This window comes from Petaurus breviceps, unplaced genomic scaffold (assembly GCF_028583685.1).
Source record: "Petaurus breviceps papuanus isolate PSGF00001 unplaced genomic scaffold, PetGlider_PUasm1.0 90849, whole genome shotgun sequence".
In the NCBI taxonomy this organism is placed as follows: domain Eukaryota; kingdom Metazoa; phylum Chordata; class Mammalia; order Diprotodontia; family Petauridae; genus Petaurus; species Petaurus breviceps.
Genome location: NW_027187361.1, coordinates 23,812,759 through 23,838,505, shown reverse-complemented (window position 1 = coordinate 23,838,505; position 25,747 = coordinate 23,812,759). Strand labels below are relative to the sequence as shown.

The following is a 25,747-nucleotide window of genomic DNA, read 5'->3' as shown; positions in this document are numbered from 1 at the left end:
TGTACTTGGCAAAGAGATTGTGTTTATTGGCTGAAATAGTTTCTGGATTCTTGGTCTCTTCTTTGTAGTAATTGTCAAACTCTTTAAGAAATGGCAGTTATTAGAGCCAATATCTTAACTTTAAGTTTAGTTTTTTTCTTTACTTTTTTTCTTTTACTTGTAAGTTCTTTTTTAATTTATCAAAATCAACCGCTGATGGGGCAGCTAGGTGGTGTAGTGAATAGAGCACCAGCCCCGGAGTCAGGAGGACCTGAGTTCAAATCTGGCCTCAGATACTTAACACTTAGTAGCCATGTGACCTTGGGCAAATCACTTAACCCCAATTGCTCTGCCCTCCCCCCTCCAAAAAATTGGAAAAAAAAGAGAGAGAGAGAGAATCAATAGCTGATTTACACAGGTTAGTTTGGAGCTAGATTAGGTCATTTGCTCTGTGTCTTCTCAACTTTATCTTTCTGTGAGCGCTTAGAGAGCAGAGATGGCTCTTTTGTCTTGTTTTGCCATTTTCTTTCTTTATGTCCCTAGTGCTTAGCGCCAGTGCCTTGAACATGGTAGATGACTAAGACATAGTGTTTTCTTGACTAACTAATCTCTAATTTGCTATCCAGACGACACAGTGGAGAGGGTGGCAGCCCCTAACCAGGAAAACTCATCTTCCTGAATTCAAATCTGGCCTCACATGCTCACTACCTATGTGACCTTGGACAAGTCACTTAACCCTGTTTGCCTCAGTTTCTTCATCTATAAGATGAGCTGAAGAAGGAAATGACAAACCACTCCAGTATCTTTGTCAAGAAAACCCAAATGGGGCCACAGAGTCAGACATGACTAAAATACAACTCAGCAACAATTAGTTTTAACTTCTAACCCGTTAATGATCTGACTTTGTATAGACAGCAAATTCAGAAATGAATCCCACATTGGTAGCCAGTAATCTCTTGCCTGTTAAGATAGAGTTCATCAGGGTGGCTAGGTGGTGCAGTGAATAGAGCACCGGCCCTGGGGTCAGGAGGACCTGAGTTCAAATGCGACCTCAGACACTTCACACACACACACACACACACACACACACACACACAAAACCTAGCGGTGTGACCTTGGGCAAGTTACTTAACCCCAATTGCCCTACCTTCCCCCCTCCAAAAAAAAGCAAAAAAAATAAGTTCATGTTATTTTGAGTGCTGATGTTTGCCACTTGCTATAGTACCTAACAACTTTCTACTTGAACAAAGTCAGACTATGTCATAATATGAAAACATGAGATTTCTGAATAATCTATAAACCATTAGCTGCTTTCATTTCACAATCCAGAACCATATTCTCCAATATATTTTTCACCCTTTAATTATCTTCCCATACAAGTCACCAAGTATATGTTGACTTGGTCTGGAAAATTTTTTCAAGTTCTTCATATAATTTCTCTCCTTCCTCCTGTGCAACATATGAGTGAAAATTATGGTTATCTATAAAGATAAAGATTATAAGATCACTTCCAGGTCATAAGATCAAGTGTCACATGAAATCACATTTCTTAGAAATGACCCTTGGTAGCAGGATGAAATCTACTCTGCCAGTTCCTTTATTTGTTTCTCGGAAAAACAAAAAGAACTATGAACCGCTCTGCGCTTTGTCTCGTCTTCTTTCTGGTTTCACTTATAGAGAGGATATTTACTGGAAATGGTTCAGTTCATCCAGTAGTCCCTCTTTTTAGTTATTAGATAAAGATCTCACATTTAGAGGACCAAAATGTACATTATTGGTAGAAGGAAGGAAAACAAGAAAAGGGGCCCCCAGATTCTACTTTGCTCTGTTTCTTTTCTGTTTTTCAGCTGTCCCTTAGGTGTGTGGAAGCAAAGGGATGCTAACTTTTTCTGTGCACACACACATTTATCTGCTGTTCTTTCTCATTCATTTAGGAAAGAAGAAGTCCAAGTTCAAAACTTTAAAAAAATTCTTTGGGAAAAAGAAGAGAAAAGAGACCTCAACATCTGCAAGTAGCAGCAGCTGGAAGCCGAGCCCAGAGAGTGATGTCATTGCTCCCGTATCTCTGCCCGTCGGCTATGACTCAGAGGATGAACTTGAGTAAGTTACAGGGACTGGACTCTGCCTCTCATTGGACAGTCAGTTCATAAACATTTATTAAGCACTTACTTTATGTCAAGGACTGTGCTAAGGCTGGGCATGGGTTATTACACATTAGGTAGCTAGGTGGTACACTGGATAGAGCCCTGGTCTGGGGTCAGGAAGACTCATCTTCCTCAGTTCAAATCTGGCTTCGGACATTTACTGGCTCTGACTCCCTGAGCAAGTCACTTAACCCTGTTTGCCTCAGTTTCCTCATCTGGAAAGTGAGCTGGAGAAGAAAATGGAAAACCACTCCAGCATCTTTGCCAAGAAAACCCCACGTGGGATCACGAAGAGTCAGGCATAATTAAAGTGACTGAACAACAACAAAAGTTCAGAGGTAGAACAACGGAGAGATCACAGGGCTGTAAGCGAGATGACCTGAGTTCCATCTGGCTTCATATACTTATTAGCTGCGTGACCCTGGGCAAGTCATCTAACCTCTGTCTGCTTCAATTTTCTTGTCTATATAATGAGAATAATAACAGCACTTACCTCTTAGGGTTGTTATGAGAGGCCAGTGAGATGACACTTGTAAAATGCATTTCAAACCTGAAAGTAGTATTTTATAAATGCTGTTTTAGTCGTAATTGTTATTATTGGGACCCCATGATCTGGAGGGAATTTCTAGACATGTAACCCAAGCTTTCCTCTTACACTGTCTCCCTGATCTTTCCCAGTCTGGGAAGAGACCTAGGAGGGAATATTTTATTTACTATTTGTGTGACGTTAGTGAAGTCACTCTACTCTCTGGGCTTCAGAATCTCTACCTCTAAGCTAGAGTAACCTAAGTTAGTTGCTTTCCTTTATTTCTTTTGGATTAGTTGCTTTCTTTTTTCTTTTTTTTTTATTAGTTTCTTTCTCTTTCAGTTCTAACCTTTTTATGATCTTAAGATTCTCCTGAATAATATATCCACCATGGAAATGTTTCGCATTAGCTGTACGTGTACAACCTATACTGAATTGCTTGTCTTCCCAGTAAGGGTGGGTGACGAGGGAGAAAGGGAAAGAATCTGGAATTCAAAGTTTTAAAACCAAATGTTCAATAAAAGTAGAGGAACTGTGGACAATTAAAAAAAAGAATTCTGCTCTCCCATAGAATAGTGTTTTCTGTCTTTCCATATTCTCCTGTGGTAAGAATTTTTACCTGAAAGTCTTCTTAGATCTTGTCAAACTTTGAACTCTTAGAAAGAAAGAAGCCATTTCGGGAAAGGCAATTCTTTAAAAGAGTTGAATGAATGAAAAGCATTTATTAAGTAATTGCTATGTGAGGACAGGATAGAGGTAGGGATAGATAGTAATCCTGTGATTTCATTGGTTTAGGGAACTCCCAAACCAGGAAACTTCCTCTCAATGCAAGTGAGCTACCTCATATAGTCTGAAAGAGCCGCCCAGAGCACTCAGAGGTTAAGACACTTGTCCAGAGTCACCTAGACAGAATGTGTCAGAGCCAGGATTGAAATTATGTCTTCCCAGATCCAGAGTCAGCTCTTTATCCACTATACCATGCTATAAAAACAAACAGTCCCCAAAATAACTAATAAAACAACTTTTAAAATGACTTAAAAAATAATCATCTTCTTAAATTTAGCCAACAGCTTTCAAGAAAGATGGCAGTTCCCCAGGATTAGAAAGTTAACAGAAGCCAAGTAAACTTCGTTGTCCTAATTCATGTTCATTTTGGGTGCTGGATGCACTGGTACCCTAATAAATGCCCAGTTGAACTGTTCATGACAATGTTTCACTTACCTAAGAGTGACCAGTTGGTGGCAGCAAACAACTAAAATATCTTTGGAGGAATTTGAATTATTTTCTTCATTCTTTTTTTATTTCTTTCCTTTCTTCTCATTCTTTCTTTTGATGTATGTGATATCAAGTAGCACCATTATCCACTATTTTGAGATCTAGAATCCACAATTGGCATTCAAATCTTTTGCCTTCAGGCAGCATTTTGGAAATAGAACACTTAAATATGCACTTCCTTATTGGGAAAACCCCATAGGGATACTGCTGTCCCTCTTCAAAGAGACTGGCTGGGGCTTGTGCCTACTCGATATTGGGGCAACTGATATGTAAGTAAAAAACTGAAGTTGGTACCCAAACAATGCAATACTCTGCATGCAGTTTGAGCACAAGTATTGTATTTGACTTCTGCCATTTCTTGTGATGCTTATTTTAGATTATCAGGGAATATAAACTTTCTTATTTCATTAGTTATCTAGCAAACACTAGCAATAAAACTAAATGCAATTCCATTATTATATACATTATTGTATATAAATATGTTATATATCTATTTATGTAGAATCAGAAATTTAGAACTAGAATAGAATTTTACAGATTAAGAACTGAAGCCCAGTGAGGTCGATCACGCAGGTAGTAAGCGATCTGAGGTAGGATTTGAATTTTGGTTCTCAGACTCCAAAGCCTGGTTCTTTCCATAGTACTAAATAGCAGATAGAGAGCAGGCCTCCGAGTCAAAGAGCTGAGTTCAAGTTTCACCTCTGCTCTACCTTAGGCCACATGAATAGAAATATGGTGTCTAACACAAGGAAGGTACTGGTCCCACTCTGCTCTGCTCCAATTGAGTCATATCTGGAATATTATATTCAATTAAAGGTAAAATGCCTGAGGAATAAAATCATTTCCTAAAGAAGGCAGCTAATTTGCTGAGGATGTTCTAAACAGAGGAAATTATGAATTTATTTTTTAAGAAAAAAAATGTTTATAACTGCATTTCAATATAATTGGTTGCCTTTTCTATCCTATTTTATCTAATCTGTCCTATCCCAAAGAGTCCTCAACACACACACACAAAGTTAAGAGCCCTAATTCTAAACCATGCCATGTGAGGATAGGCTGAACAAGCCATAAATGTTTACCAGGAAGAAGAAAAGATTTTAGAAGGGATATGATCTCTTTATTCTTTTTTTTTTTTTTTTTGAGATTGGGTCTTCCTTTCTCACCCAGGCTGAAAGTACAGTAGCCATTCATGGACCAGATCACACTGCTGATAGACCCGGAAGCTTTAACCTGCTCTGCTTCTCATTAAAGCCTGATCGCCCATCCTTAGGCAGTCTTCTGTTGATCCCCTGCCCCCCGGGACTCCCCTTATTGGTGCTGCGCTCAGGGAAGAAAACCAATCCGCCGCCGTCTACTGTAACTCAGAACTCCTGAGCTCAAGTAATCCTCCAGCCTCAGCCTCCCTGCCATAGGAGGGATGGTCGGATTGTTGGCTCTGTATGGCCCTCACAAGCAAAACTAGCACAAATCCAGGGAGGCAGATATTAGCTCTAATGAGAAAATACTACCAAGCAATTAGGGCTGAGCAAAAGTAACACAGACTTCGTGTGGCCTCCAGCACCAGAGACCCTCACACCAAAGCTGGACCTTCTATATATCACATTTCATATATATCACACACATGTATGTGTACGCATGTATATACACGTGTGTGATGTGTTATGCACACACTCACATGTACACATCTATTGCGGTTGTTGCAGACTAGAGAAGCTCCAAGCTTCCTTCTGATTTGGAGGTTTTGTGATTCCGTGCCTAGGGGTTGTTTATCATTTGAGTACTATTTGAAGTCTGGAAGAATGTGAATTCCTAGCACTGCACGGACTTCCTCAGGGTGGTATTCATTTTGCAAACCATGCTTCACCAAGTAGCCTTCAAGGCTGTCGGCAGGTTACTAAGGCCAAATTTTCACATGCACACATGCAACAAATTGGCAACATCTTCAGCTCGGTATAATGAGACAAGCTTTCCTTCCTTCACTGTCAGGTGTCTAAAATAGACCCTTTTCCACCTATTGTTTGACTGGCCATCATTGCTAGGAAAATATGACTATTAATTTCTACATCCTTTATTGAAAGTACATCCTCCATTTATTCCGCATGAATCCTGTTCCAAACTAACACCTTGATTATCTAGTTGGTGGGGGAGGGGAGTAGTGGGGTGTCAGAATTAAAATTAAGAAGCCAGGATAGGTTAACAAGGAAGGAATGATCTAAAAAAATTACTAACATTTCATAGTGTACTTCATGTTCCTGTATTACATAAAGTAATAAAAAAAAAAAAAGGGCCATGGATTTACAAATTTGACATTTCCACTGAGATACTCCATTTGCTAAACCCAGATGCCAAGATACGGATGGATTTTTTGTATGATCTTGTGACTAGACTATCGGTCAGCCAGTTCACCCAGCCTGCTGTGCAAACACAGTCTCCAGAATAGCTTCTTTACTTGGGAGCCAGAACGTCTGCTTGCTTACATACAAGAAATGACTTCATTCTCTCCAGATTTTCCATGTGACTTACAGAGTGAACAGGCATCAGAATTGAGATCAGCTATGAGCTGTTCTTATTCATTTTGCTTCCCTGGGGTTGTCATTTCTGTCCACTTTAAAAAAAAAATAAAATAAAGGTTGCATTTTCCCATCACCTGTCTCATCTCTCCTATGAGAATTTATGTCTCTGATGTACCCAATATGTAGAAATACTGCTTGACTGACTGCCACACTCCTGATGAGTTGGTCTGTGACAATACAAAGATGGTGTCATTGGAAGCAACGGTTCCAATAGTGTTCTTTTTATGTCGTCAGGTCACAATTAAATTTTCTGTGGTTCTTACTACTAAGGCATAGAGTGATTATGAAGGAATCAAAGCATGCATAGTGTGAACCTATCTCTTCTGTCCTAGGGATCACAAGGGTACCCTGGGGAGCCGAGCCCTTTCGCACGACAGCATTTTCATTCCCGAGACAGGTCAAGACCCCCCCAGGCCAGCTCGGGTGTTTTCTCAGGAAAATGTGTCTGAGAGGATCAGAGCTTTACAGGTAATACTCCAAACAGTGACATATGAGATGTAGACTTTGAGGTATTTCTTCATATGTTACTACAATGATTTGGGGTCATCATTTGGATGCCACTCTATCACTAAGAAGATCATGATTTCTTCTCTTGGGCTGATCTACTCCTTTTTTATCAACACAGATCACAGCCTCTCTACTTCTTAGTATATAGTTTTAAGAGTTGTTGTGACTGCCTAAAATTTTTTGTTTAGTGGGTGGCTGATCTGCTAGGAATTCAGTTCAATCCAATTGACATTTGTTAAATCCGTGCTCTGTGTAAGGTTCACGGGCTACAAAGAAAAAAAATGAAAAATTGTCCCTGCTTTGAGGAGTTTACATTCTACTGAACTCTCCAAATTTGTTAGCTGGTCCCTAGTTTACAAGTTGCATCCATGAGCCTAGTTCATACCTGAAGCCTTGGGTTGGACCCACGAGTAATTGGAATGCCACTGCCATTGTCTTTGAACACCCATGCTAAGCTGATACAAGAGAGCAGGACTTCATTGGAATTTTCTCTACTATGAACACCTTTCCATTCATTGTTAGTAAAATAATTCATTCTCAAAAAATGCTTTCCCTTGTCCCTTCTGAATTACAGCTATAGAGTTATTCATTTCTGAGACACTATGATGAAGGGGTATAGATTTTGTAGAATGGGTTTCTTAGTTCAGTCTTCAGCACCTCACATGGTGTCTTAGCACAGAGAAGTCATTTAGTAACATTATTGATTATATAGATCAGCCCCTCGCCGCCCCCCAAAATAATTCCTGTTAATCAATTTTGGGTATCAACTTAAGAGAATATTTCTTTTTCTTTTTCATTACAGATGAAAATCCAGTATAATGTGAAACTGGGACCCCCTCCTCCATGTGGAATTCCCACTAAACGGGGAGATGATGCTGGCATGAGTTCTGAAGATGATGGGTTACCCAGGAGTCCTCCGGAAATATCTTTATTACATGATATAAATCCCAGCACAACAACAAAGGTGAGTATCACCATCAGCATCCCCACCCGTTTCTGTCACAAAGGGCAGCCAGTTGTTTCTTGCAGCACCTGCTCTCCTTCCTTTTCTGAAAGTCCCCATGGGGCATGTGTGTCTGTAGTAGGGAAGTGTCGGCAGGTTTCATTGGTTAGACCAACCCTTCCGTGGATGGGAGGTGTGGGGGCCGCGGACGGTTCTTGGTTTTTTCCTTTGAGCTGACAGTTGGCCCTTCTTTAGAGATATGATTCAGGTACCATGGTATTGGATGCTATTAACATGTAGGGTTGGGTGTCACAACATTTCTTGAAACATTGAAGAAAAACACACAGACACAGCCACCTCCTCGGCCAGTGTGTGCAACGATCCATCTTCCTGGTTCTCCAGCTCTCCTCACCTCTACCCCAGGGCTAACCTTGGTCATTATAATTACATAGCATTCAGCTTTGTTCTATTGTTCTTTTCATTGGCATTGCTGTAACCATTGTGTATTTTTTTTCTTGATTCTTATTTCATTGTGCATTAGCTTCTGTCTCTATTAATTATTTCTTCTGTGACAGTGGGCAAATCACTTCAACTGCCTGGGTTGACTCAACTGGAAAAGAAGGGGGTTTAATCTAGATGGCCTCTGAAATCCTTCCAGCTCCGAATCTATGATTATATGATCTATCTGGTCATAAATCGGTTAGACCACGTGACTAGCTTCACAGAAATGAAACAAATTCTGTCTCCTTTTTCCAGTATGTGTTTGTGAGGTTTGTGAATGGCTCTAAGTTCCTGTTTAGGGCAGGAGAGTTTTAGAAGAAATATGATCGGGTCAGGGTGCCAGAGGGTCAAAAACTGGCATAGGTAAAAATAGATAGGACCATTTAATAATAGATTTTTTAAATGTTTATGGGCTCATTATATATCCACACATGCATGAATGCTTATATATGTTTATGGGACAGCTAGGTGAATAGAGCTCTGGGCCTGGAGTCAGAAAAATCTGAGTTTAAATCCAGCCTCGGATACTTACTGGCTGTGCGACCTTGGGCAAATCACTTAACCCCTATTTGCCCCAGTTCCTCATCTATAAAATGGGGACACACTGGAGAGGGAAATGACAAACCACTCCAGTATCTTTGCCAAAAAAATTTCATGGACAAGTCCATGGGGTCATGAAGAGTCATCAGACAGGACTGAATAACAATCTATGTTTCCAGAGGCAGCTAGGAGGCTCAGTAGATAGAAAAATGGTTCTGGAGTTAGGAAGACCTCAGATATCAGCTGGGTGAACTTATTACCTCAGTTTCCTCAACTGAAAAACAGATAATAATAGCACCTGCCTCTCAGGATTGTTGAATGAATTAAATGTGATAATACTTGTAAAGCGCTTAGTATAATTCCTGACACATAGTAGGTGCTTAATAAATACTGCTTCTTCCCTTCCATGATAGACAACCATATTTTGATATGTAGATGGGAGAATTTACCTAAAGTGTTGTCCATTGGAGCTAGAGAAAATAGAGTCAATAAGTAAGTTCTGAGGCCCAAATGATACAGTTCATTCACTTAATAGCCCAACTTTCCAAGGTAACATTCAAATTTATTCCTACAGCTTTTTGTATGTGCAAGTTTTCCAGTGCTCACATGATTGGTATGGGCAGGATTCTTACCCAAGACTATGTAAGTCAGAAAAGCCTTGTAGGTAAAGATATAAATGAGTAATAGGTTAAAGCCTTTTTTTTAAGATGCTAGAATATGTAATCTGATAAATCTTTTCTTTTACTATTATACATTGAGCGAATGTTATTTGCGTCCACACTGAATTAGGACACACAAATAAATGTAGTTTTAGGGAGGGAATTGGTTTCCACTGAGTTTGCTATTTATTGTCTTATAGTTTCCTTAGAGAAAAGCAGCCTGGTATAGTAGCTTGAGGGCCAGTCTTGAAGCCAGACTTTCTATTCTTGCTAACCACACTGCCCCCAGACAAATCTCTCAAGTTATAAATCACAGAAAGTTGTAGATATTCTTTGGTAAAAGGAATGAAAGAAACTTCTCCTGTCACTTCCTGACACAGATAAGATGATGTGACCACAAGTTAAAAGGGGAGAAAAAAATCCAACTTCCATATTGTGCCAGATTATATCTGCAGCAGAAACTGATAGTTGGAATACCTCTGTACAGTGAAGTGAGGAGAGAGAAAGAACATTCTCCTAGTAATGACTAATGGTGATGTCCCCACTGTATCATTGGGATTTTCTTGTGACTAGGCAAGAGGATTCAGAAGACTATATGGTGCTGAAACTAGATCTGGGATGTCGATTTCTAGCTTATTGTTCCAGTTCTCTTTTTAGTTTAAGTCCTGTCGTCCCATTTCTCTTCTTTTAAGGGAGAAGGGAAAGAGAAAGAAAGCAAACAGCAGAGTGTTGAACATTCTGGCCTGGGAGACCCAAGTCCCAGCTCTGGCACGAACTAGGTTTTGTGACTTTTTGAAAATCACTTAACCTCTGTGGTCTTCAATTACATCATCTGTGAAATGGGGGAATTGAATTTGCTAACTTCTGAACTCTCCTTCCCAGCTCTCCCATCTTGTGATTTGCATAGAGCTGGTCTCATTTTTCCTGGTTCCCGTATCCATAGCAAACCTTCTGCCTTAAATGCCATGACACTTTGTGGTACAGAAAGAATGCTTGCTGTTGGCACTTCTGTTGTCATCTGAATAAGAGCGAAATACCAACAGCCCGTTACTTGGACAGCGTAATACTTAGAGTGAACCTTCGTTCCTTTTATTTTTTTCTGTTCAAGTTTGGCTTCTTCATATCGAATGCTGGGAGTATTTTGTTTTACTTTTGTGTTGCAACCTGGTGTCTTATCTGTCTGTAATCCACTTCATTGCTCGTCTTTGACTGAATCTCTCCCTCATTCCATTCCACAGTTCTCTGACCCTCACAAGCATCTTAGCTCTTTGAGTTTAGCTGGAACAGGCAGTGAAGAAGAAGAACAGGTAATTTCTAACTCTATACTCATTAAGAAGAATACAAAAATCTAGAACCACAAAAGCTTTAGACATCAATATCACAATGAACGACATCAGGATTTTGCAAAGTGGCAACAAGATTTATGCCAAAATTAACCTTTCCGTAGACTGCTGATTTATAATCCATACTCATCTGCCTTTATCCAGCCTCTCATGTCAGTTCTTTTGTTTTTGTAAATCTATTTCTTTTCAACATTATGGAAACTTCCCAGAAACACCTGAGTAAACCCCCACTATACAAATTAAATTTCCCTGAAACAGTTTAGCAAAACCACCTACTAGTGTGATTCACCTTTCACTTCTCTAATTTGCCCATAGATAACAGAAAGGAAGGATATGTGGTTGAACTTGAACAATATGGTACAGACACTGTCTGTATTTAAATGTCACATTTTTTTTTATAAAGCAGTTGGGGTTAAGTAACTTGCCCAAAATTACACGGCCAGTTTTTTTGTGTGGTCGGTAAGTATCTGAGGCTGGAGGTGATCCCGGGTCCTCATGACTCCGGGGCCGGCACTCTTACTCACTGTACCACCTGGCCGCCCCATAAATGTCACATTTTTAAAAACACCCCCAGAATTACTTGACTTCATTCAGTTGAGCTAATAGCAATCCACATGGCAAGGCACAATGTCAAACTTTATGGCATTAAATAAAATAAATATATAAAATAAACAACTATTAAAAAATAATAAGAAATGATAGTGTAGTTCAGGGTAATGAAGGGGAGGGGACAGCATCTTCTTTCTCTCTTTAGTTATGAGGACCAAATTCTGGTCACCGAGAGGGTTCTCTACATACAAAACTGAGCTTGAAGAGCAAAATCAGTTCAGCTATTGAAACGTATGATTAAAACAGACACTAGCTAATGTAATTGTGCTTTAAATACCAGAGGGATGGAGTTGCATCTTAGTCTGTGGCAGATGACACTCAGTGTGGCCTCATGTACACTTAGGTACTTAACAAGTTTGACTATGGTGGCGTTGTGTTATCAAGGGAGTGTTGGGATTTTTTTTTAATCTATTATTTGAGGATAATTCCATGGTATCACTTCCTGTTTGAATAGATTATTTTGGTTTTTTTCTTTTCTTTTTTTTTTTTAAGCAATCGGGGTTAAGTAACTTGCTCAAGGTTACACGGCCAGTTATTTCTGGGTGTGGTGCTGAGTATCTGAGCCCGGATTTTGATCCAGGTCATCCCGACACTGGAACCGGTGCTCTTACTCGCTGAGCCACCTGGCCGCCCCTAAGCAATTGGGGTTAAGTAACTTGCTCAAGGTTACACGGCCAGGTGTTTCTGGGTGGGTGCTGAGTGTCTGAGCCTGGGATTCGATCTCCAGGTCTTCTCAACACTGGAACTGGTGCTCTTACTCGCTGTGCTACCTGGCCGCCCTGGTTTTTTCTTTTTTAAAATAATATTTTGCCAATTACATGTAAAGACAATTTTTAACATTCATTTTTTAAAATTTTGAGTTGCAGAATTTCTCCCTCCCTAAGACATTAAGCCATTAATATAGGTTATATATGTGCAGTCATGTAAAACATTAAATAGATTATTTTATAAACAAATTTTACTTTAAAATGTAATTACTATTTAAATTACTAATTAATTTAAATTAATTACTAATAATTTAAATTACTAATTAATATTTGAAATGTAATTACTAATGTAATTAAAATGTAATTACAGTGACCAAGATTTATGAGAACATTATTTATGGAATTTTCAAAGGAGGTTATTTGGGGCAGGGGGAGCTAATTGGCACAGTGGATAGCATGCTATGCCTGGAGTCAGGAAAACCTGAGTTCAAATCTAGTCTCAGACTCTCAATAGCTGTGTGACCCTGGGCAAGTCACTTAACCCTGTTTGCTTCAGTTTCCTCATCTGTAAAATGAATTGGAGAAGGAAATGGCAAACCACTCCAGTATCTTTGCCAAGGAAGCCACAAAAGACGTCATGAAGAGTGAGATGCGACTGAAAAATGACTAAGCAACAATGATTTGATATAGTGGGAAGAATATTGGATGTGGAGTCAGAGGACTTGGGTTCAAATCCAACTTCTGATAGCTTTCCACTTTGCTGAGCATCCCTCAGCCTTAGTCTCCTCCTCTGTAAAATGACAGGGTCGCACTAGATGATCTCAGAGGCCCCATCCAGTTTTAGACCTTAGGATGGGAAACCAGCTGACAATTTGATTCAATTCCACAAGCATTTATTAAATAACAAATATGTAATGCTAGACACTAGAGTCAACCTAAGAATTTTTTTGTAAATAGTATTTTATTTCTTCCAATTACATGTAGAGATAGTTTTCAACATTCATTTTTTAATTTTTTAAATTTTTATTTTTTGCTTTTTGGAGGGCAATTGGGGTTAAGTGACTTGCCCAAGGTCGCACAGCTAGTTTTTGTGTTAAGTGTCTGAGGCCGGATTTGAACTCAGGTCCTCCTCACTCCAGGGCTGGTGTCCTACTCACTGCGCCACCTAGCTGCCCCATTCATTTTTTTTATAACATTTTGAGTTAAAAATTTTTCTTCTTCTCTTGTCCCCAAGACAGCAGGCAATCCAATAGGATTTATACATGTGCAATCATACCAGGTATATTTGCACATTAGTCTTCTTGTGAAAGTAAAAACAGAACAAAAAGGAAAAAACATGAAAAAAGTTAAAAGAGTGGCTTAAAAAATTAAATGGGAATTTGGGAGAGTTTTACAGAAGCTGCAGACCACACTCAAAAACACAGAAAACGTTTAGAAACTCAGAAATGCATAAAATATGTGTGTGGTATTGTAGAGTATCGAATAGCATCAATATACCCAATTTTATATAGATCTTCTAGATCATGGGGGGGTGACTGTGCCCCTGACACCCCCATCCCCACCCCTCCACATCCCTGCCCTGTGACTGCATTTTTTGCCACACTGTGAGAAAGAGAGACCCCCAAGAGAAGTGTTGAAAAATAGCCCCTAGGCCCTGATCACAACCGGAGATTTCAGAAAAGGTTAACACACCTGTGGTCACCAGCACCTCCAGCCTGCTGTGATTGCCAGGGTATTCACTGTACGCAACAACCTTTGGAGCTAAAAGATGAAGACTTTCTTTCTGCCAGGAAGCAAAAGCATGTAACCTCTGTTTAGGCATCATCCCTAGATTTGCAGGAAATGAGGAAGGTTCCTAAACTATAGCTGCTTACTGCTTCTTCATTTTATTTCAGGACCAAAGCAATAAATTGGTTGCTGTTGGGTTTTTTAAAATTTAATTTTGTTTATTTTTCATTTTCAACATTCACTTTTATAAGATTTTGAGTTCTAAATTTTTCCCCTACCCCAAGCCGGCATGCTTTCAGATACAGGCCTGCTTCTTCATTCTAGTGGCTTTACCCCCTAATCTGGCCCCCCACCCCCACCCCTTTTTAAATCCAGATGACCTCACAGAGTCACAGTAACCAAGGGAAGGTGGAGTTTTAGAGATTCCAGATGTCAGGTAAAAAGGCTTCCTCTTTCTTAGTCCACCTACAGTTCACTTCTCAAAAAAAATATTGACTACAGAATTAAATGGGGAATTGCCCTCTGGGGTTGCCCAGTCCTGCCTAAAGCTGCACTTGGATAGGTATGTGGATTGCCTCAGGCCTCAAAAACTGCCTTCGTAGCTCAGTTAGAAAACAAAGCCAAGGCTAGATTTAGAGGCCTAAGCCAAGGTGAAAAGAGAAATTGGTTTCCTTCCAGTTTCTTTATATACTTTCCCAGAGGAGCAGAGGTTGGAGGGTTATAAGCAGAGAAAAGGAGGGCCCGGGGAAGCGGGAGCCATTCATGCTTCCTGAGACCTTCTACCATTGTACTTCCATATAATTTTTTTTAAGAGAGAAAAAAAAGATTGAAATGTCTCTGAGCACAAGCAAGCTTACTCCAGGCCCTTCTGAAGGTCCATTGTATCTGAGTTGTTAGTATCACACAATTCTTAGTTTCTAATCCGTAAGAAAGAGATTCCACTCCCTTCAGTGAGCAGCGGTCCTTTTTCCTTTTTTTAAATAAATATACACGTGATAATTTCATTGTGAGATGCCTGCATTCTTTCTGTAATACAGTAAAATGCTTATTGACTGACTAATACTCAAAACAGGAATTTTTTTCTTTTTTTTTTTTAAACATTTTTATTATTTCAAGTCAGATAGCAGCCTTGTTCCAGAAAGGCTGGGTTTGCCTTTGTTTAAGATTACCCACGTCATCAATTTCCTGAATCTAGATCATAGGTATTAATGAGACTAAGTAGCAGTTATCTGGGTTTTTTGTCCTTATTTTCAGGTTTTATTTGTTTCATTTTTCCCTCATAAGCTGATAGAAAAGGAAACAAAAATAGACCCTAGATGCCTTTGATTGCTATTTTCAACAGTTTTTAATAATTTTCCCTCTCAAGTTGATGCAGCTAAAATTTGTTTTCATTAGACAAGAGCGACTCCATATAGATGAATATGAAAAATGAATGAAGTAATTTGCCTGCAGGGGACAGACAGCAGGCCCCAAGTCAGTCTCTCAGGTCTCACATTCAAGAGAATATTGTCACCCAGGCTTTGTGCAGAAATGAAATTATTGTCTTTCTTATTAGTTCAACCACAAAATTAAACTTTGTTGATTCTTCAACATTGCACAGACAAAAAATTGGTAATGGGATTTTTTGAGGGGGTTTTGCATCCAAGGCTGTCAGTAAACAGACTTTTTTATCTATACCACAATCTTTCACTAAACAGACTGTGGTCTGAATTTTGGTAATAATTACTGCCTTTCTCTTTGCCCACATTACTTTATATTGATGAATATCTCTATGGAAGCCATTTAGACGTCATTCAGTTAAGCAACCCTGCCAAATAAGATATTTCATGATGTTGAAAAAGAAAAAAAACTTCCAAAGGAAGTTCAAAACTGAAATAACATCCCTTCTCTGAACAAAGTGTCCTCCGTCAGACCGATACATCCAAGTCAGGGAGTGTTTGAATCACAATATTTGTTTAGAAAACATATCAGCCAAGCCTGGTACTATAAAAACCAACAGATTTAAAGCTAAGAAACTGAGTAGTTACCATTTGAATTTACTTAGCTTAGTACTTAGCCAGAGATACCTGGACAAACTTATAAAATTAATTAGTGCCCAGAATTTGTCTTTGGTGAATTCCACCCTTCTGTACCCTGGTAAGGCATTTGTCCCTGATAAAGATTGAAAGAATAATGAAGACCTTAGTAAGGACTTAAGTGAGCACAGAAGGATTTTAACCTTCAAAACCTGAGAGAATGAAGCCATTGACATGGACTTATATGTGATGAAATCGATGTTCTTCAACTAGTACACCACATAGAGGAACCCCTTGGACTCTCAACCACTGGTCCAGCCTCATTGCTCTGTATACAAGAAGAATCCATCACACCTAAGTGTTACAAGTGGCCAGGCCCCTTGTGCAGTTGGCACAATGCCTGGCCCTAAAGCCTTTCCAGTTCACTGGAAGGAAGGATAAAAGGGGTCTCCTTAATTTAGCACTTTAGATTTTCTTACAAATTTATCACATATTTTCATGTGTTTATCCAGCATTTTGTTTTCCATTTAACGTAGTTACAAAATTTGAAGCCAAGAGATGTGGGTTCCATTCTCGGGCCAAATTGTTTGACTTTGGACAAGTTACTTTATCTCTTTGAACCCCAGATTCTTAGGCAGCGAGGTGGCATAGTGGATTGAATGCTGTACTTGGAGTCAGGAAGACTAGAGTTTGAATCTTGCCTCAGACGCTTGCTAACAATGTTACTCTGGGCAAGTTAATTAAATTCTTTTAGCTTCCATTCCCTCCTCTGTCAAATGGGAATAATAACAACATCTATCTGCAAAGATAAAGTAAAATAAAATATGTGAAGTGTTCTGCACTAAATACTACCCATTAGCTATAAAATAGGGTTTGTAAGACCTGAGCTGCCTACCTCCTGGCCCTGTTGGGAGACTCAAAAAAGAGAATTTAGGTAAAGCAATTGGCAAACACTAAAGCATGATATGAATTTCATCTTTATTTGTTATTATTTTCTATTAAGGTATCACAGAATTCTCCCCATCAAATGCCAAATTTAGAATATTTAGAATAAATATTTAGATATAACAAATAAAAATAATAAAATAAAAAACCAAAGACTTTTAGGATGTGATAAACAAATAGAATAAATATTTAGAAAATTTAGAATTACTCATAATAAAGATTACGGGACAGTACAAAAACCAAGCACATTAAGAAAAGAGAATTATTATTATTATTGCTTTTTTGGAGGAGGGAAGGTAGGGCAATTGGGGTTAAGTGACTTGCCCAAGGTCACATGACTAGTTTTGTGTTTAGTGTCTGAGGCCGGATTTGAACTCAGGTCCTCCCGACTCCAGGGACTGGAGGGGACTCTATTCACTGCACCACCTAGCTGCCCCAAGAGAAAAGAATTAAATATTTGGAATCTGATTCTTTTGCTTTTTTAGGCTAACACCCTGAATGTCTTTCCTTTGTTTTCCGAAGGTTCCTTTAGGTTCTTCTTCTAGACCCCTCTCTCCAGACCAGCTTTTCTCCAGACATGCCAGTGATACCATGACCTCTCCACGGACATCGGACAGTAGCCTCTCACCTCTAGCAGACTTCGATTATCCTCCTGAGTTCTCTTCCTGCCTTGATAACTCTGCGGCAAAGCACAAACTCCTAGTTAAACCTCGAAATCAGCGGTCCAGCAAAATGAGAAGGTTGTGTTCGGTAAGTCTGTGTCAGCAGATAGAAGTGGGGCTTGGTGCTCTTTCCATACACCTCCGGGGGTCGTGCTTTGATCACTGGAGCAGGGGGCAGATGTCCGTCCCTACTCGTTTTCAGCGTGCCTACCCCTGGACCTGACCACATTGCCTGGGTGACTTGGTTGGCCTTAGGAAAAGGAGATGAGGTGCTGATGTTAGATTGATTGTCTCCCTTGAAGAAAAAGCCTAGTCCTTTCTGGCTGTGGAGATGATGGTGCCAGGAAAAAGAACAGACGCTGGCAGAAGACAGTGAGGGTGCTTTATGATGCTTGACTGAGCTAACCTTTGGTTAGTGAGTTTCTAGCCAATTTAGTTCTTCTGGGTGGAGAGCTGTTTGTTTTGCCCTAACTTAAGGGAAAACAGATTCTTCCTTTCATCCATTTCACGCCACCGTAGTTGGCCACGGTTCCAACTCCCACGGTGTTCTACGGCCAACAATGTCGACTGGGACAGTCAGGAGGGGACTGAAGCGTTTCAGTGTTGTAGGAATTCCTTTTAGAAGACAAAAAGTCGGGGTTTTCCCCTTAAAAGTGTGCTAAGCTGCCTATCAGGCAGTTTGCGTTTTTCAGGGAATCATGTCAACCTAAATCTTCTTCCAGTAAATGTAATCCTGTGCAACGTGGAGAGGAGAAAAAAAAATTTATTCCAACTTCTTATTCATTGCCACAGACGTGTATTTACTGAGCAAACATGAGACCTTTTAAGGACTTTACAAAGCATCCAGTTTCACACAGTTGCTTCTTTTTTCTTACTCTTGAATAGTTTGCAATCTTAGAAAAGCAAGATTGGATTGATGAACATGGCAGCATGTATGTATACTTCTTTTTGGGGGTAGAGGAGGAAGATAGAAAGTGTCAGCTCTTTCCTCATTCTTTTTTTTTTTTTTTTTGCTTTTTGGAGGGCAATTGGGGTTAAGTGACTTGCCCAAGGTCACATGGCTAGTAATTGTGTCAAGTGTCTGAGGCCAGATTTGAACTCAGGTCCTCCTGACTCCAGGGCCAGTGCTCTATTCACTGCACCACCTAGTCGCCCCATCTCCTCATCATTCTTTATCTGGGAGGTTTTTGTGTTAGTTTGAAGTGTACCCCCAAGAATGAAAAGGGTTTGACTCAGTAACTAGGGACAGAATAGCTCTTCCAGATGTGAAGTTGTCCAGAGCTGGAGAGGGGTAGTGGCAGATGAGAAGGATTTGGGTTGGAGCAGGGGAAGGAAAAGGAATGGAAGGGAATAGGGCTTTGTGTACTACCCACAGTGTGACCAGACACTATGTTAAGCACCTTTTTTTTAACAATCATTTTCTCATAGGATCCTCATACATAATAAATCTAAGAGCTAAATGCTGTTATTACCCCCATTTTACAGTTGAGGCAAACAGAAGATACGTGACTAAACCAGGATCACACCTAATGTCTGAGGCTAGATTTGAACTCAAATCTTCCTGACTCCACAGCCAGTGCTCTCTCGTCATCCATTGTACTATCAACTGCCCCATTAAGTTGTCGAGGCAGGGACCCTGGTGGAGGACTGGGGCTAATTTTCCCCTTTTTTGCCACCTTGAAGACCAGGGTTCAGCTTTAGATGCCTTCTTTGGAAATGTTCGTCCCAGGCACTCCAGTGCTCAGACACTGGGCAGTCTTTGTAGGACTGAATTCCTGTCCTGCCTTGAAGCAAATGCTGGGTCATTTTTTGTGGTGGGCAAACACTGTTACTGGGATGTTTATTTCTCTCCTTGAACGTATTTCGTCACTTGTGGTTACAGATTTCTTGAGTCCAGAGATTTCTGGATGTAACTTTGAAGCACTGTATACATACTCTTATGCATTAGATAGTTACTTACTTATCTTATAAAACCAGACTCCTGTCAATGCATTTATTATTTGATGTTTCTATCCAAGTAATTAAGAATATGAGACTGTTTTGAAAAGTCCACATTCTTGCTTCTTCTGCCAACTTCTCCTCTTAGGATATTACTGATCATAGATTCAGAACTGAAAAGAACCTTAGGGGTCATTTTATCCAGTACCCTCATTTTACAGATGAGACAACAGAGGCCCAAAGAGAAATGACTTCTCATAGGTCACAGAAAGCAGTAAGTAGCAGAGCTGGGATTTGAACCCAGTTCTCTTTTCATAATGCTATGGTTTAGACCTTGTGATTTGAGATGTTCTAGGAGACTTGAAAGTATGGGAACTATCTCAAATATCTCCTAGCAATCAATTCCACTCCACAAATATGTAATAAGTACCAGCTGTATGCAAGGTACTATAGAGAATAGCAAAATATATAAGATATTGTTCCTGCCCTTGGGAAGTTTATAGTCTATTTGAAGAGACAGGATAAATGAATAGTGAATACAGATCCCTCTAATATTATTTCAGCCTTCCACTAAAGTCATGACCTAAGTGATTGTCTCATGGTGTGAAGGTGTTCCTCCTGAGTTCTCAAAGACTATGCCGGCAGAGTGCAAGCTATGCTAGGTCTTGCCAACTTAGAATTTCAAATACAGACCAGGTGATGGACTGTGTGTCTGTTGTTTGCAAACAAGCCTTGCTCAATTCAGAGAGATTCATCCCCATGTTGACAGCTGAGCGATTTGGGATTTTGGGCCATGGCAGGTCTCAGAGACTGTTTCCTAAAATGTAGAATGATTGTGATCTGTGTTGGCAGAGGAGTACTCACATCAACAAAATTACAGATCCTTGTAGTATAATTTTAGCAGGACGATGCTGTCTGACCCAAAGGAGAAGACCCTTATAAATTAGTTTTTGCTTATATACTTTATTCTATTTCATGACTTCATTTTTCTCAATCATGCTGTATCTATTGATTTAACTAGGTGAAAAATCCAGAAATAATGAAATTAATATTCTAACTGCATTAGAGGAAGAAAAAACTAAGGCCCAAAGGGAAGAAATAGTCTGAATGTCTTGGAAAAAGAGGCCTCTAGTAGCTGGGCATGGTGATGTCAGTGAGCCTGAAGCTGGTACTTCTCATGAGTTCAGGAATTGTGAGCTGTAGTGCACAATGCCAATTACACATCCATACTAGTTCAGCATCAATATGGCGTCCAACCTCTTCCTCTGGGGAGAGGGAGTCTGCTAGGCTGCCTAAATAGGGGCATTTAGCCCAGGTTAGAAACAGAGCAGATCAAAAGCCCATTAGTGGCATCAGTCTTATAAATAGCCCCTGTACTTTCAGCCTGGGCAAGACAAGGAGTCCCACCCAGGCTTTTAAAAAAGACTTTAAAAAGGGAAGAGAAAGGCAGGCAGGCAGGAAGAAACAAAAAAAGAATACCAGTGATGCTACTACAGAAGAAAAGCACCGTCTTTCAAGTACCAGGAAATTATAAGGATGAATGCTCCTCAAGTAGAAATTTTCAAGCTTTTGATCATATTTGGTTTGAATTCTCTCGGTTGTGTGATCTCAGACAAAGTTTTTGGGTTTGCTTTTTTTACCTTCTTGAGCTTCAGTTTACTTCTCAGTCGAAGTAGAGAGTCAGACTAGATGGTCACTGAAGTTCACTAGTTTCATTATATTCTCTGATTCCATAATATAAAAATATAACTAACAATATAAGGCAGGATATGGTGTGTCTAGTGAGCAGCATAAACAATAAGATATCTTTTTTAATAGTATTTTCTAATTACTTGTATAGACAATTTTTAACATTCGTTTTTCAAAAAATTTTGAATTCTGTGGGGCAGCTAGGTGGCATAGTAAATAGAGAACCAGCCCTGGAGTCAGGAAGACCTGAGTTCAAATTCAGCCTCAGGCATTTGACACATTTACTAGCTGTGTGACCCTGGGCAAGTCATTTAACCCCAATTGCCCTGCCTTTCCTCCTCCAAAAAGAAGACAAAAAAGAAATTTGAGTTCCAAATTTTCTCCTTCCATTCCTTCCCTTCCCCTATTTAAGACTCTAATCAATTTGGTACTAGGTTATTTATATATGTGAAATCATATAAAGCATATTTCCATATTAGTTATGTTGTGAAAGAAGAAACAGACCAAAAGGAAAAAAACATGAAAAAATAAAGTGAAAATAGTATTTTTCAGTCTGCATTAAGACTGCATCAGTTCTTTCTCTGGATGTACATAGAATTTTCCATCAGGCACCCTTTGGAATTGTCTTGAATCAAACAATAAGGTCTCTTTACTTTATTGAATTATCTTTCTTTCCTCAAACTTTGAGTAGCATTTTGGAGCTGTATGATATAATATAAATAAGCATTTATATTCTTACAGTATTTGTTACAATTATTTTGTATTACATAGTTTTACATGTGTAATTAATTACTCCCAGAATGTAAAGTCCATGAGAACAGGGACCATGTCTTAAATATCTTCATAACTCCCCCAATACCTAGCCTAGTGCTTTGTAAATATTAGGCGCCTAATCAATAGTGGTTGAACAGATGAATGAACAAGTGAACTCAGAAAAGAAAGGGATCATGATCATCAACTAGGAATCTTTCACCAAGTAGATGGAGTTTTAGCTGAGTTTTGTAGGATTTGGACAGATCCAGAGATGGGCATTCTGGACACAAAAATGTGTAAGGTAGCAAAAAGTACAGCCTGACCTCTGTGAGGAGATCACAGTAGAGAAAGAGAGAGCTAGAATTAGGGAGGACAGTTAAGTAAGACCCAGTCCTGTGATTCACCTTTAAAAAAAAATTCCCAGATGTCTCTAGGGTGCAGTTTCATTGGAAATTAGTTTATTTGAAACTCCAAATAGGTTAATTATATAGGAGACTGGAAAAAAAGATGCTTTAATTTGTTTGTTTAGCCTTTTCATTTATCATTATATCTGCTTGTGGGTACCATTTTCTAAAATATCACAAGTATATAGAGGAGGGTTTTTTGAAGAGGTTTGGGAATTAGGAGAGGAAATCCACAATTTTTTTTTTTAAATAGCTCCGTAAATGTTTAAAGTAGTGAGGAAATCTAATACATCCTGTATTTCTTGCAGCGTGCACAGTCAGAGTCTCTAAGCGACCTGACTTGTACCCCAGAGGAAGAGGAGGAAGATGGCAAACAAATGATGGAAGACCATAAAGATGAGGTTTCCAGTTACGGCCAGGAGGAAGCGATGGACAAGGAGACTGTAGCAAATAGCCCGGAGATCTTGAGACCAGAGATGCCTGTGGAGCCTTCCCAGAGCCAAGAGAACCAAGATGAAAGGTGTGGGGTGCTCCCGTTTCCTGATTTATTTGCCAGCACAGGGGAGTTGTCATCACTAGTAGATAACCCTGAGACTACAGTGGAAGTCAGTGGCTCAGAGTCAGACCATTTACTTGCTTTAGATCCCCCTTCTCTTCCAGAAAACTCCTCACCTCCTACTCTAGATGAGGAACAAAGCAAAGAAGCCTCTCCCACCCCAGCGTCTTCTCCTACAAGGAGCATATGTGAGGAGGTGGCTTGTACGCTTAGTGAAGGCCAGAATCAGGCTTCTGACAGCCCTCTAGATATGCCCTCTCCAAAGGTTATTTCCAACACCACTGCAATTTCATCCGGTTTAGCTTCAGAAGCAAATATACAGGAGTCAGAAGACAGCCTGGAAATGGCTGATGCTGAGGAATCGATGAAAGAATCCACAATGGCGCCCGACGTGGGCCCCCAGTTACCAAAGAGTTGTTTGAAAAACAAAAACTCTTCAGTCACTTCAAGCCCCAGTGTTTCTCCCATACCTCCAGGTTCAGTGTCACCACAGCTGGGACCTGCCCCCTGGCACCTGGAGAAAAAGAACGCCCCGGAAGAGGTCCCACCATCTGAGCAGCAAGCCTCTGCTCCCACAGCTCCCAGGGGAGGGCTGTCAGAAGCTAAACTGGAGAGGGGAGCCAGTGAAGTGAGGAGCTCCAGAAAGTTCTCTGTGTCTTCCTCCTGGGAGAGACCAAAGGCTAGCAGCCTCTATTTGAAAGAACATTCAGGCGGCGAAACTCCATCAAACACAAAATTGTCCTTGCTGAAGGCGAACCAGGCCTCGAGAAATGAGGTGACCAGGGATAATCTTCAGATTACCGCTGAACCCCAGGAAGAGAAATTGGGCATTATAAAACAGGCACTCCCAGTTGAGAGTGACTCTCAGAACTCTGTAGGCAGAGAGGGTGACCACACTGGGCTGAGCTCTGTATCTCTGGCTTCTAGTGCCGAGCCGCCAAAGGCAGATGCCTGGCCACAGTTACCGAGTCAGCCTGCCATCGAAGACAAAAACCCCTTTCAAGTCAAACTCCGGTCCACCTCGCTGTCTTTCAAATACAGAGATGGATCTTTCCCAGACTCAAAAGGAATGAAGCGATACAGTGCAGAGATCAGGGTAGAGAAAGGAGGCTTGACTTTGCTTTCAAAAGATGAAAAAACTCAAATCAAAAGACTATCGGATATAAGTGGGACTAGTCCTTTAAATGATAAGGTGAAAGGTAAAGCCAAGTCCTCAGAGCAACTTAGTCACAAACCTCCATTACCTAAGAAACCTGTTTTGCAAACTCTAACTACTCCCCACTCGCACACACTCCCTCCTGGCAACCTTGAAAAACTGGACAAATTAATCAAGTCTCCGGAATCCAGAAATGAAACTAAAGCCTTGGAGAAAAAGTTGTCTCTTCACAAAGTAGCTGGTAAGAGTGCTGATCGTGTTTGAGTGTGTTTTGGGATGGAGGTGATTCTGAAGTCTCCCTCTGTGAGCCCTTTGAAATTTCTTCTCTGAGTTAGAGCATACGTGTGTGTAAACAGGAATATTTGAAGAGTAAATAAAAAATTCTTTTCAACTGCACAGAGAAATGTTTGTTGGCTTAAGGGAACTGGGAGACAGGAGGAAGTGGGGACAGAAAGAAGTCAAGGAAGTAAAAGTAGGAAAAAAAATCATACTCTATTTGTCCCAGTTATAGAAGATTCAGATCTATAGAAAGGAGACAGAAAATATAAAAACTTAGAAAGAGAACAAGTTCCTTGACAGCAGACAGGGCAGTAGGAAGTGAATGTTCTGCTATGTACCCGTTCGTAACTTCTGATTTAGCACCTTTTAAGATGGCAACAAGGTCTAGGTTCCCTAGATAAATGATTTCCTCTAAAATTATTGACATTCAGTGATCCAGATTCATGTTCTGTACATATGTTCACATCATACCTTTCTCCTCAAAAACCTTCAATAACTCCCCTTCACCTTTTCTGAGAGTATAATCTGATCCCCATCCAAAGTCTTTCACAGCTTCTCTGAGACTTACCTTTCACTTTTACCCAACACCATTGTCCTTCATTTCATCCAAATCATCCTAGTCACTAGTAAGATTCTAATCACGACTTGTCTGGTTTCTATACCTTGGTTCATTCTTTCCAAAACCAAATTTAGGGATCTGCAATGAAGACTTTTCCCTTGGGCACTTCCCCCAAAGGCATGCCATTTACCCCGCGCACCCTCTTCATAATCCTCCACTGCACTGATGCAAGCCCTTTTATTTTATTGGTCTTGTGGCCACTAATCCTTAGAGGTCCCATGGTTGTGGCACTTATTTCTAGGGCTCACCTTCCCCATCAAAAACATTCAGAGGCATTAGGGGATTCTCCAGGAAGTGGTTTACACCTCTCTGCCTCTCTCTCTCCCTCCCTCTCCCTCTCTGTCTCTGTCTGTCTGTCTGTCTGTCTCTCTCCCTCTCTGTATCTGTCTCTCTCTGTCTCTGTCTGTCTGTCTCTCTCCCTCTCCCTCCCTCTCTCTCTCTATCTCTCTCCCTCCCTCTCCCTCGCCCTCTCCCCCCTTCTCTCCCTCTCTGTCTGTCTGTCTCTCTCCCTCTCTGTCTCTCTCTGTCACTGTCTCTCTCCCCCTCCCTCCCTCCCTCCCTCCCTCTCTCTCTCTCTCTCTCTTTCCCTCCCTCCCTCCCTCTCCCTCTCCCTCGCCCTCTCCCCCCTCCTCTCCCTCTCTCCCTCTCCCTCCCTCTCTCTCTCTCTCCCTTTCCCTCTCTCCCTCTCCCTCTCCCC

At 40.4% G+C, this 25,747-nt stretch overlaps 1 protein-coding gene across 8 annotated transcripts in view; it reads left to right on the top strand.

The window, feature by feature from the left end:
- Window positions 1-25,747, top strand: part of CRACDL (CRACD like) — a 230,089-nt gene that overhangs the window by 179,854 nt on the left and 24,488 nt on the right. For 6 of the 8 annotated variants that reach the window (XM_069072984.1, XM_069072986.1, XM_069072983.1 and 3 more), the window contains 6 exons: window positions 1,914-2,079; window positions 6,830-6,965; window positions 7,807-7,968; window positions 10,886-10,954; window positions 17,517-17,744; window positions 22,749-24,393. In XM_069072984.1, the coding sequence (XP_068929085.1) occupies window positions 1,914-2,079; window positions 6,830-6,965; window positions 7,807-7,968; window positions 10,886-10,954; window positions 17,517-17,744; window positions 22,749-24,393 (2,406 nt within the window). The remainder of the gene's footprint in view (window positions 1-1,913; window positions 2,080-6,829; window positions 6,966-7,806; window positions 7,969-10,885; window positions 10,955-17,516; window positions 17,745-22,748; window positions 24,394-25,747) is intronic. The other 2 variants (XM_069072985.1, XM_069072988.1) reach the window with 1 other exon arrangement.